Source organism: Canis lupus, chromosome 25 (genome assembly GCF_003254725.2).
Source record: "Canis lupus dingo isolate Sandy chromosome 25, ASM325472v2, whole genome shotgun sequence".
NCBI classification, from domain to species: Eukaryota; Metazoa; Chordata; class Mammalia; order Carnivora; family Canidae; genus Canis; species Canis lupus.
The window spans coordinates 7,839,205-7,852,096 of NC_064267.1; the positions used below are offsets into that span (position 1 = coordinate 7,839,205).

At 39.9% G+C, this 12,892-nt stretch overlaps 2 protein-coding genes across 9 annotated transcripts in view; one reads left to right on the top strand and one right to left on the bottom strand.

Annotated features, from left to right (window-relative positions):
- ZAR1L (zygote arrest 1 like) overlaps positions 1-12,892 on the top strand; it is an 88,556-nt gene that overhangs the window by 66,708 nt on the left and 8,956 nt on the right. The gene's annotated exons all lie outside the window — the stretch shown is intronic.
- Positions 1-12,892, bottom strand: part of FRY (FRY microtubule binding protein) — a 428,614-nt gene that overhangs the window by 31,636 nt on the left and 384,086 nt on the right. For all 8 annotated transcript variants that reach the window (XM_049101157.1, XM_025462552.3, XM_049101154.1 and 5 more), the window contains 4 exons: positions 9,120-9,320; positions 8,408-8,569; positions 5,561-5,727; positions 3,988-4,177 (listed from right to left, as the gene is read on the bottom strand). In XM_049101157.1, the coding sequence (XP_048957114.1) occupies positions 3,988-4,177; positions 5,561-5,727; positions 8,408-8,569; positions 9,120-9,320 (720 nt within the window). The remainder of the gene's footprint in view (positions 1-3,987; positions 4,178-5,560; positions 5,728-8,407; positions 8,570-9,119; positions 9,321-12,892) is intronic.

Below are 12,892 nucleotides of genomic sequence, written 5' to 3' on the forward strand. Positions count from 1 at the left end.
CCCCAAAGTGCCCCCTATGCAAGGGCCCAGCCCCACTGCCCAGCTCATGTGACAATTTGCTGATCTACTGGCATTAAGTCAGAGGTCTATTTAAGATTTTCCACTAAAAAAGATTCCCATTCATTCTTCCTATGTTTATTAAGCACCTATTGTATGTTAGCACCTGTGCCAGCTGCAGGGGAATCAAAGTAAGACACCGTTACTTGCTTCTCTGGGGGAAAGAGACAATAGTAATTTTTAATAGAATGCGACAGACATGTCATGTAACCGCAATGTGCTTGAGAACACAGGTGACAGAGAGGGAGAGAGAAAGGAAGGCTTCATTTGCTTAAGTGAGCTCTAATCAGGGGTTTGCGCATCACTGGTAGTATAGCTGAGGGCAAAGGGGAGTTAGCCATGTTAGGTAGAGGGAAAGTATTGCTCAAGACTAGAAAATTGAGCACGAAGAGTCTAGTGACTGTAATAAGAAAAAAAATACTACAATAGCCAAACTTAAAATATTAACCATTCACCATTATTTTAAAATCGATTTAAGAACAATATAAAAAATAAATTACTTTGTTCCTAAATCCTTAACAAGTAAATCTACCTCATGTGGTAACTTTCTCATGGTTTGTTTTAACATTTCAGTGTGGCCTAACATTAGTGTTTCTGGAGTTCTTATCTCTCAGCAAACAATTGCTTTCTGTCTTAGGCCTCACAACACCTCCCACTCCCAGTTAATTCCAGACACAACCTTAGTTTGTTCAGTCAACTTTCTAAAAGATTTCACTGAAACTAAACTGGAAACTTGAGAGAGAACAGCACAGTAAAAGTCAATGTGAGAAACCGTAGCTATTAGTACTCTTGGTATATAATTCTCCAAAAATGGGTCATAAAAAGGGCCATGGGGCTCAAAAGCAGACTTGACTTTTTATAGTAACTACACTGCAGCTTCCTGAATCAGAAAAATTTTAAGGCAGACGATCCTCCTTTCAATAGAATTCTTTATTTTCCTGCCTTTCCCCTCTGCTATGGCTCTTCTTGATGGTAATGGACCCGTGAGTGGGCCCATCCCTTGGTCCCGCCAAGTTACTGTCCCTCTCTTATGATATACTCAACAGAACTCAGCCTGTAAAATCCTCATCCATCCATTCATTAGCTCATCACTCACGTCTACTGAAGACGGGAACAACATGGTCCCTTTCTATGTTTCCCTTGTATTATTAGTGGCAATTCTGTGTTGGAAGTTATCAAATACAAGTTTGGAAAAAATGCTGGAAGGAAGGCATTTTCATTATAGGAAAATAGGAACTTGAAAGAAAGGAAAAAGAAGTGTGTGTGTGTGTGTGCACGCGCGCACGTGTTTGTGGAGAAGGCATCCATAATCTCATCACCCAGAGTAAACTACAGTGAATGGCTAGTGTAAAATCTTCACTATTTTATAGATATTTTATTTTTATTTATTTTCATTTTTTTAAATTTATTTTTTATTGGTGTTCAATTTACTAACATACAGAATAACCCCCAGTGCCCGTCACCCATTCACTCCCACCCCCCGCCCTCCTCCCCTTCTACCACCCCTAGTTCGTTTCCCAGAGTTAGCAGTCTTTACGTTCTGTCTCCCTTTCTGATATTTCCCACACATTTCTTCTCCCTTCCCTTATATTCCCTTTCACTATTATTTATATTCCCCAAATGAATGAGACCATATAATGTTTGTCCTTCTCCGATTGACTTATTTCACTCAGCGTAATACCCTCCAGTTCCATCCACGTCGAAGCAAATGGTGGGTATTTGTCGTTTCTAATGGCTGAGGAATATTCCATTGTATACATAAACCACATCTTCTTTATCCATTCATCTTTCGTTGGACACCGAGGCTCCTTCCACAGTTTGGCTATCGTGGCCATTGCTGCTATAAACATCGGGGTGCAGGTGTCCCGGCGTTTCATTGCATTTGTATCTTTGGGGTAAATCCCCAACAGTGCAATTGCTGGGTCGTAGGGCAGGTATATTTTTAACTCTTTGAGGAACCTCCACACAGTTTTCCAGAGTGGCTGCATCAGTTCAGATTCCCACCAACAGTTTAAGAGGGTTCCCTTTTCTCCGCATCCCCTCCAACATTTGTTGTTTCCTGCCTTGTTAATTTGCCCCATTCTCACCGGTGTGAGGTGGTATCTCATTGTGGTTTTGATTTGTATTTCCCTGATGGCAAGTGATGCAGAGCATTTTCTCATATGCATGTTGGCCATGTCTATGTCTTCCTCTGTGAGATTTCTGTTCATGTCTTTTGCCCATTTCATGATTGGATTGTTTGTTTCTTTGGTGTTGAGTTTAATAAGTTCTTTATAGATCTTGGAAACTAGCCCTTTATCTGATATGTCATTTGCAAATATCTTCTCCCATTCTGTAGGTTGTCTTTGAGTTTTGTTGACTGTATCCTTTGCTGTGCAAAAGCTTCTTATCTTGATGAAGTCCCAATAGTTCATTTTTGCTCTTGTTTCTTTTGCCTTCGTGGATGTATCTTGCAAGAAGTTACTATGGCCGAGTTCAAAAAGGGTGTTGCCTGTGTTCTTCTCTAGGATTTTGATGGAATCTTGTCTCACATTTAGATCTTTCATCCATTTTCAGTTTATCTTTGTGTATGGTGAAAGAGAGTGGTCTAGTTTCATTCTTCTGCATGTGGATGTCCAATTTTCCCAGCACCATTTATTGAAGAGACTGTCTTTCTTCCAATGGATAGTCTTTCCTCCTTTATCGAATATTAGTTGCCCATAAAGTTGAGGGTCCACTTCTGGATTCTCTATTCTGTTCCATTGATCTATGTGTCTGTTTTTGTTATTTTATAGATATTTAAAAAAAAAAGAATACTATACCTACTGGTTCTTTAAAGCTAACTTTCTCTTAAACTCTATGGTAACCATGCTTCCATGCCAGTAAAACTTTACTAAAACCTTCTCTCTCTTTCTGGCTGAGTATTATTCCCAGCACTGCCACTTTCTAGCTGGGATCTGCTTCAAATACAGTTACAGGGCCAGTTAACTCCAATGCTGATGGAAGACCTTTGGGTTTCTTAATAAGCTGTGTTTCTCTTCTTTTGCTGCCTTCTACCTCTGCCAATCATTTAATGACATTTGGAGAAAGTTCAGAGCAAGATACATAGAGAATCTGACAGGAATTTGCACACCAACAGACAGGCAGGCATAAGAATAAACCTTTTCACCCATCAGAAGTCGAGTCCCCTGCCTCTCTTTGGTTCAGTAATTGTTGTGTGTTTGGGGATAACAAGTGAAATCTGAAGGCGTCCACCCAGCAACTGCTACATTGAGCTGTGGGCAAGATGCCACTTAGTGCCTGGCAGAGGGATGGAGAGCCAGCCTTCCCTCTGCTGGCCAAACTCAGTACTGCAGCACTCTGGAGGAAGGGGCACCTGGTTCCCATTTGTGCAGAGGTGGGACAGACTAACTAGCCAGGCTGTGGTTCACCCAGGAGAAGCCAAGTATGACCTGTCATGTGTTCAGAAGCATCTACGAGGAGAAGCACATATTCATAGCTATGGCTGACACGTTTAAGGAATTCATTGAGGGGGTGGCGGGTAGGGAGAGAAGAAAGACAATGAAAGGATAAACAAGAATAATGAAGAAAAACGAGAGATACGGGAAGTGTCAGAGGAAAGACGGGATGTGGGATAGGCTTGGCAGAAGACACAGCTCAATGGTCTAGTTTCATGCTTGCCTGGGACTCATGACATCAACCAAAGCCAGAATGGCCTAAGTGAACAGTACGGCAATGAAGACTACATCTATGCGGCCTTGGCCTTCGCAAGATGAGTGTGAGAAGGTTGAGCAGATTACAGTTAAATGGAAGAAAGACTGAAATTAGAGGCAATTGAGGGAGATCTGGAGTAGAAAACAGGGCAACCCTGGAATGAAACCACCACCCCTCTGGAAACCAGAATCGGCTGCCCCCCTAGGAGATGCAGTCCTCTCAGCCCGAGCCCCATACCTTAAACAAGGAGGAGAACACATGAAATGTATACACAGCACAGGAGCCATCCGAGTCGCACATAAGCTGGTTGATGTGGCTGCGCCAAGCTTCCTCTGCATCATCACAGGCTGCCGGCTGAAATGCAGCAAGGATGGCCGAGAAGAAGGGCGAGGGAGGAGGGGAAACTCCCCTGTCCCCTTCTCCGAAGCTAGGAAAGATGAAAACAACCCTGTCAGGAGGTGCCATTTCCCTTCTGTACTTGGTCATCTCAGCTCTAGGCCTGCCTGCTGTCCTGCCCACTCTGCTCTCGGGGGTGGCTCTGGGGACTCATCTCTTTTCCGCATCTTCCACATTCTTGTCTGAATCTAGTAGAGAGAATTTTCACCTCTAGAATTTCTGGGACCCCTCCCCTTCTGACTTCCTTTATAGTGAGTCGGGACCTGCCTTCTCATTTTCCCAGTGGCCATTCTCCAGACACATAAACATTACTTTTGGCACTTTGGCTCCTTTTCACTTTTCATTATGAACCATTAGAACAAAAATTTGGAATCTTTTAACTTGCCCCTTGTGGGGGTGATTATTAATGACTGCACATGCATGAATGCCCAGGAGGGGAGGGTGGAGGGAAAAAAGGAAATGAAAGGACAGAAGCGCAAGGTGAGGGACATATTGAGGAATGAAGCAAGGAAAGATAAGGAACATGGGTGAAAGGTCAGGTTCTTCTCTATGCACTATTACTTTCAGCTTTCCCTTCCAAGAGCAGATACTGCTCACCATAACAGAAGGTCTTTGTCTAGCCATATCAAAAGCTACTAGTTCTATTACACATTCAGAAGAGAGATACTAGGATTCTGACTTTCTTCTCCAGAAGTAAATCTGTAGCTTTATCACTTGTGATTTATTCTAGACACTTCAATAGCAGTGTTTTGTTTTGTTTTAAGTGGGCTCAATGCCCAGTGTGGAGCCCAATGCAGGGTTTGAACTCATGAGCCTGAGATGAAGACCTGAGCTGTGATCTGAGCCAGACACTCAATGGACTGAGCCACCCTGGCGCCCCTGCATTAGTGTTTTTATCTATTCCTCTCTATTCTTGTTTATTTGTGTTCTCTGGCTATATCTCACTAGTCTCAGGAATACCAGCCACTGAGCTGAAAAGCCACCCACTTAAAAAAAAGTAGGTATGTAACTTATAAAGAGCCTCCTGTTCTTGTCTTTTAACTCAGAGTGTAAAGAACTCCTCATTTGCAAGGTCTGCCAGTCTTGCTTATCTTCAAGGCTTGCAAGGCTTGGACCAAGTCCCCAGGCCCTTCTTTGGCTTTTGAGTTACTCTACTAGGATTTATGTTGTTCTGTGTTACTCTCCGGCTTTAGGAGGCACATGAGTACCGGTTTCAGTTTCACCTAAAGTCCTGTGCCTAGGTTGGGGGACTCTGACCAGCTGAGAGCCTTCGCGGAGTCAGAAGTCAATTTGGACTCTTGATTAGGAAGTCCCAGCAATGCCCATGTGACCTTGCACTTGGGATACAATAGTGAATGCGATATAATGTGCCCAGTACGCTGTCACCACTCATTTCCACCAGGGGCTTCTCTACCTTGCAAGAGTAAACTGGTCCAGTGCTCTATTGCCTTTTTCTTCTGCCTCAGTCATATCCAGGCTAAAGCTACCACTGCATTCGAAAGTTGCTGGGAGTTCATTGACAGAACTAGAAAGATCGTCCTCATGTACGGCCGTGTCCTCTCCCTCCTGAACAGCTTCAGCCTGGAAGAAGAAAAAAGGGAAAGAATCCCCAGCATGTAAGAATAGATTTGGGAAAACCTATTAAACTAAAGGAAAAATAAAAGAGACAAATCCTGACAGTGAGAGAAATCAGGGACATTGATTTTCCAGCTATAACTGGACTTGGGATTTCTCCAAAATACTGTTCATTCTTTACCTTCTTTTCCATCTTGTCCACAATAGTTTCCAAAGAGGTTCTCAGGAAATTGCCATATCTGACCCAGGATTATGGGAGTATAAATGCTAAACTTGGAAACAACCACAGAGACCCTCGGTCCAGCCCTCACATTTTATAGGAAACTCATGTGTGGGAAAGGGACTTAGCCAACACTGAGTAGATAAATGAGGGCCTCTGGATTCAGAGCTCTTTCTACCATACGACCCCCACTTCTAACGTGAGCCTATCCAGAGGGAACTCTCTGATACAGAATTCCTTTACCTATGGAAACTGGAATTTAGAATCATCAGTGATTGGTATGTAAATGCTCAAGATAACCTGCAGGGTGAATAAGTGGTCCATGGTTGTTCACTGCACCTACCATGTTGACAGGCCTTTCCATACTGGAAATCCTCTAAGGCCCATTTACATACATGCTTTGCTCTTGGAACCCTCCCTCCCCTGGAGATAACGGATAAGAGAGTCTGCTCTCACATTGCTGAAGATGTAGAATGAGTGGTGAAATGCAAGAGCTCTAGGTCAGGCAGAGCTGGGATCAGTGAGGGGCAGGAGACAGACACAGTGAGAGCAATGGAAAAAGAGGCTGGGTTTGAATGTAGGCCAGGAGTAATCAGTTCGAGAACTGACTGTTCTGTAGGAGAGGAAGGAAGGCAGCTGGGTTACAGACCAGAAGAGGAGAGGAAGACACGTTTCAGTGAGTCATTTTCTTAAAACCAAGGCAAGGCGAAAAGGAAATATGTATGAATTTGAGCATTATCACAGGTTGCTGTCTGGCCACCCAGTTAGTATTTTGAATCTAGGATTAATAGAGAAATTAAGAGGGGTGTTTAAAGATATGTTAGGGAAACAAGATATCTCATGTCTTTGAAGGAATTGCTCATAAATAGCTGAGTTTCAGAGCTTATCCGTATCTGCTTTTTCCAGCTTTTTAAAACTACAGTGGTGCCATCGAGACTGGCTGCCGGTGACTGGTCTGGCTTATTAGTGTACATAAACTTCATCTATTAGGGGAGGACTGAGTTCTCACAAAAATGTCCTTTATTTTCCCTTTCTAACATCACAGCTATATCACACATTGCAGAAACCCAGCTCATGTGGAAAACAGAGAGAGCCTTTCAGAAATAAGACTTGACTTTTCCTTGATCAAGTTAGATGATTTCTGTGTGAGTTTATAAATATATTACCACTCAGGCAGTGCTTTCTATTGGAAATCTATGTAGTTTAGCAACCAAAATAGAAAAATTGAGAAAATGGCTATTCTAAGGCTGAGAAATATCAAAATATCAAATGTTAATAACTGCACATTTATGTCCTTTCCATGAAATTTAATTTCTTAATCTTAGGATTCTGGCATTTTAATCTCAGACAAGTTTTCTCTCTGGACCTTTTTTGGCTAAAAAAAAAGGACTGTGCTGACTCTCAGAATCCTGACTGTATTCCTTTTGCACTGAGGTTCTCTTAGAAATAATTCCTCAAGCATCAAAATTTTTAAGTGATTGTGATTTGGTTGGCTGTCCTTTGTTTAAAGTGACATAGATTTCCCTGGACCTCAGATCTGTTTTAAGTGCACTGTAAAAGAATACACAACAGCCAGTATATATTTTTCTCATTAGAAATATCAGAAAGAATATACTTTTATACATGTAAAGAATTATAACTTTCTCTTTCAAACTTGTACTACCATAAGCAAACTCAGGATAAAGGACACCTACTACCAACAGCAGTAGGTTATTTTGGTATTTGTAATATAAGAAAATAAAATTCTATATTAATGGCATATATGTGGGCACTTATTTGAACACAGTGTGAAAGTGGATAGTTTTATGGTTAGGATAGTTTAGGGAAATTTTGACAAGATTGACTTTAAATGAAATATACATTGTTAGCTTTTTAAATATCTAATCTTTTAAATAAGAAAACTATATCCATTACTTACTTTTCTCCTCAGTCTGGCTAGAACAGTTTTGTTTAAATCTGGCATAATATTGTGATTAACACTGAAAATTCCAATAGTATCCCAAAAGGCCAGAATGGAATCAATGTACAAATTGTATAACTGGTTCCTACATAGGAAAAAATTTCCCCAAATACATGCAGACACCCACACCTCACTTAGCATATTGTTTTATAAAAGTCATGACAAAGAACAGCAGTTACCAAGTCACAGCGATCTCAGACCTACACCGATTTATTTTGCCATTAATCAGCAGTGTTCCTGCTCTATGGAAAATACAAAATGTCTCATTTGACTGAGACCTGAAATAAAATCTCTTTCAACCAACAAGAAGATGGCTGCTCATTTGTAAGGGTAAAACAACTTTCAGGACATAGGCTCAGGTGCACAAATTCAATGATTTCAAAAAATTAAGAAAGGAAAAAGATAAAGATAGTCCCTCCACTTACAGCCCCCTAAGATTTCTTAGAAAATTGGAAGTACTATTTTCTTTAAGAAAACTAAAACCACAATTGCCCAAATCTCTTCACCTTTGAGCCCTCAGAAATCTGCAGATTATTCATATCAGACAAAGATGCATCAAAACTAGCCATTCTGGTGTTGAATGAATGAGGGTCAGCAGGGGTCATGTCACAGGCTGTGGTGAGCGATTCCATGGGATTAGTCTCCTCGGAAGGGGAACGAGTCATGATCTGGAGAGAAAGCAAAGCAAATGACACTGTAGAGTTTCTTAAAAGGCTCAAATTATTCTTTACGTAAGAGTACAAACCATTGTCTGAGTTTGTTGTTGGTTGATGGATATTATTTAACGTGCATATTTCACTCTGGTTAGAACTTAAACACAGCAGCTGGCATAGGGCATTAGGGCACAGAACGCTAATAAAACACGAACACTCATATTTGCAGATAACCACATCCAAAGGTTCGTTATATTTCCTCAAACTTCAGATGTCTCAGGAATTTTTTTTTTAAAGATTCTAGCCTAGTAAAAGTTATTTGAGGAAAGTCCAGTCCTTAACAGATTTGATGGTGTTCAAGGCTTCTATAAAAACCCCCAGTATTTGGGTCCATTTGCAACCTATAGACAAGAGGCTTGTTACAATCAGTTAGACACCACCTAACATTTCAGAGTTTAGGTTAGCAGCTATGCAAAGTTTCTCTAGCAGCAACTGGAAACCATGCTACTGCTTCAATTACAAAAATAAATCTCCTGTTTCTCATGGTGGGAAGGTTCCTACTTACTAGGTCGGAGTGCTCCAGGATCTGGCTGGTTGTGAGGTCCTCCTCTTCAGAGGATTCATCGGAATCCTCATGGTTCATTTTATTGAGGCTGGGAGACCTTCCTGAAAGTTGGCGCTCCTCCAGAAGCTGCATGTCACACTTGTCCAAACTATCCAGAGAACGCCTGCGCACTCCCCAGTTGAAATTGTCCATACTCTCACCCTGAAATCACACCATCAGCTGGTTTTTATGCCAGAATCTTCCTGCGCTCACACCTTCACACATTCAATTAGTCATAGCTTAGAAATAAATGCTTTCATTATGAACTCTCAAGCTCTCATCTACTTTGGTTCCAAACATTTTGTTTACATGATGTGACAGGTAGTAAAGCATACTATTTTCACCTAAACGCATATTAAATCGTAGGTAGAAGTGATTACACACTTTTCTTGGGTCTGGTGGGTGATATCATGTTTCTTAAAAGGTGACTTTGGTACACTCTATAAGTATCTAAAAATCTGTAAGAAAGAGACTATTAATATTAAAACAATCTCAAAAGAGGTGTGCCCCTCCCCGGCCCGTTTAGTACTGTTTTTGGAAGGAGAAAAGTAGGAGCTATGCTGTAGCACATTCCACATCCTTTGGGTATTAAGTAGAAGAGCATTAGGTAAACATTCCAGCCTGTTCCTGCTACAGCGGTTTTCGCAGATCAAATGCAGAGTTAAAAGAATATTTGATAGCAGCTGGGCAAAGTCTGACGGATCATGCACTATGCAGAGGCCAGAGCAGCATGGCTTGACTTTTGCTTTAGACTCATCTTTAAATAATTGTCCCAACATAGAAAATAGTTGCTTTCCTGGACCTGCAATGATTGACTTGGTACCAAACCCTATCACTGACTTGAACTTTTAATTTACAGAGAACTGTGCTAAGTGGCAATGCAAGTGTTAAGTTGTATCTCAGACTTTCTCTATAGACCATCTCACATTAAGTGTATTTTTCCAGCACAAAAACCTTTCCTAGAAAGTAATTTGGGTTTTATTTTACTCTCTGTTAAAACAGGAATAAGGAAGAGAAATAATATCCAGCTTCTTGATAAGCAAGTTTTAACCTATATAAATAGGTAATTTGAACAAAATCTAGCCCAGATCCTTTCATTTAGAAGTCACTTGAAACACTGTCTGAAGGTTTGTTTGCTGAAACAAACAAACAAACAAACAAACAAACAAACAAACAAACACCTTATTCTGGTGAGAACTCAGTAAGTCGATCTCTCATATAATGGATGCTTAGCTTTTCTGAAGTCTTTTTTGGCTACTCATGGTAGAAGGCAATAGGTAAGAACCTAAACACATTCTGGATCTGATACAAAGGTTACTGTCATTATTTATCCCCATGTATGATGTTTATGATTGTTCTTTGGACTATTTGATTATAAAGAGTAACTGTATCTGCTGTTTTATCTGTATCTATACCTTTATCTGCATCTGCTATGATAAATTGTCATCAAATATTTTATTTCCTAGTAGGAAAGGTTAATTGTTGTGTTGGCATTTTAAAATAGCTATTTCAGTGAAAAAAAAAAAGGGTGGAAGAGGCAAGAGTTCTGGAAAGAAAAAGAAAATGCAATGTGTAAAGAAGTGAAAAAGATCAAAAGAATAAGAACACAGAGAAAAAGAAAAATGTGTACATTGCTGGAAGAAATATATAAATAAAGATTTAAAACATAAATCCTAAAGCTGATTCTCTTGCACCAAATCAGTGAATGGGTTGGATTAACTATCTAAGGCAAAAATTCTGGAAGTCTCGCACGCTGAACCCGAGACAGAACCATGAGCTTACAGAGAAATATAGGTGTCTAGGGTCAGGGAATGCTACACTGGGCACAGACAGCTGCTCCTACTGATACAACTACACCTCTGATGAAGACCTGAATGAACCAGGCATGAGAACTAGGGGCAAGGGAAGGCTGCTCCTACAGGAAAAATATCTGGATGTCTTTCTAGAGGATTCAGTAGCTCCATCAGAGGCAAGGTGTTGAAACTGTTTTCCTGGTGGTGGCTGAAGAATTGAGATGCAGTAGTGCTATAGTCTAGCTCAAGTTCAAGTGTCTGGTTATTAAAAGTCAATAGTGCTACGGTCTAGCTCAAGTTCACATGTGTGGTTATTAAAAGTCAACATATAAGGTTAAAAGCCAAAACAGTGTTTTATTGATTATGTTGGATTTTCTATGTGTGAGAAATTTAGGAGATGGCTAATTATTCAAGACAATCTGCATCTGTCAGTTATCAAACTTAAATAACTACTCAGGATTTATATTGAGATGAGAAAATATTAGTGATTGAACATTCTAGAGATATTGGAAATAATATTTGAAATAATTTTTTCCATACTAGAATTCTGTCAAGTAAGTATGGTTGAAAGAACATAGGTATACCATGACAAAATATATTTTCTCAAATATACACTTTCTCAGAGTAAGTCTGACATGACAGAAGTATAGTAGGGTGATCTTAGTTTTCCCATGATGGTCCTGGTTTGTGCCTGTTGTCTGGATGCAATTATTATTAGCACCCCCTTTTACTTGAGAAATGGTCTCATTTGGATGAAACTTTATATAGTCGCCAGAGATAGCTCCTAATGCCTGGAAAGGATCTGATTGCAAGTGTTTGTGGTATATTGTTAGATGCATCTTGTTGACTTCCCCTTTAATACAACACAACCAAACCAGTTGTATAGCTGCCTTCCCAGAAATTGTAGGGTTTCCACAGATCATATTTAAAACTTCACTTTCTCTCAAGAGATAGACTTATGCAACTTTTAGCCTAGGTGTATCAAGATTTTAAAAGTATCTTGTATTTATAGTTTAGAAATTATTTTCCATACTGGCATAACAAAGAAAGATACTTTTTGTATCACACACACCTTAACGTAAATATGCACGCAAATAGGCATACATAATGCTAGAAGGGAGGAAAAAAGCAATTATGTTGTTATAAATCCGCAATGATGCAAAACATCTACTTAGAGTATCTGAGTTAAAGATAGCATCATCTTACCTGAAGTTCCTTGGAAGCAGAATGAATGGACAGAAAAACAAATAAGAGGTCTATTTAAAATGATTATATTAAAGACACTCAAGTGCATTTATCTTAGTTTTAACACAATAGCAATAAACAGGGCTGACAATATAGCCTCCGGTAGATGCAATTAAAAAAGAAAAAGGTAAAGATCTACACAAACCCCCAAAGAGAGAAATCAGTACCAAACACCAGAAATTCCAATCCTCTTAGGGGCGGATAGTGTAGCTGGGGTAAGAAATCATAAATACAATTTCTGAAATAGCTTGCCACTTCAGTGACTGGCAACTTGTGCTCAACACTTTTTTTTGAGGTGAATGCTTACATTTTTATTTGTGAGAAAACGAATGATGGTCATCAACTGGGAAAAAAAAAGGTGGCATCACCTGATTCATCTCACAAAGCTAAAGTGTTTGTGGTCATGATGTGTTCACTGCTGATGTGCAATTAATAGCAAGGACACAGCATCTTTTAAAGATTCTGAAAAGTTCTAAGGCAAACCATTTACAGATATGAGTCAACAAATTATGAGACTATTTAATGAAAAGAAATAGACATAAAAAACTTGTCTTTTCTGATAATTGTTTTACTCTAGATGCCAGATATGTTTGGCTTTCTCAGAATGAGAACATGCTGAAATTATTCACCAATGACAGTACAAAGGAACACCTGCTATGTGCCTGACACTATGTTAGAAGCTTTAATCCCCCCATC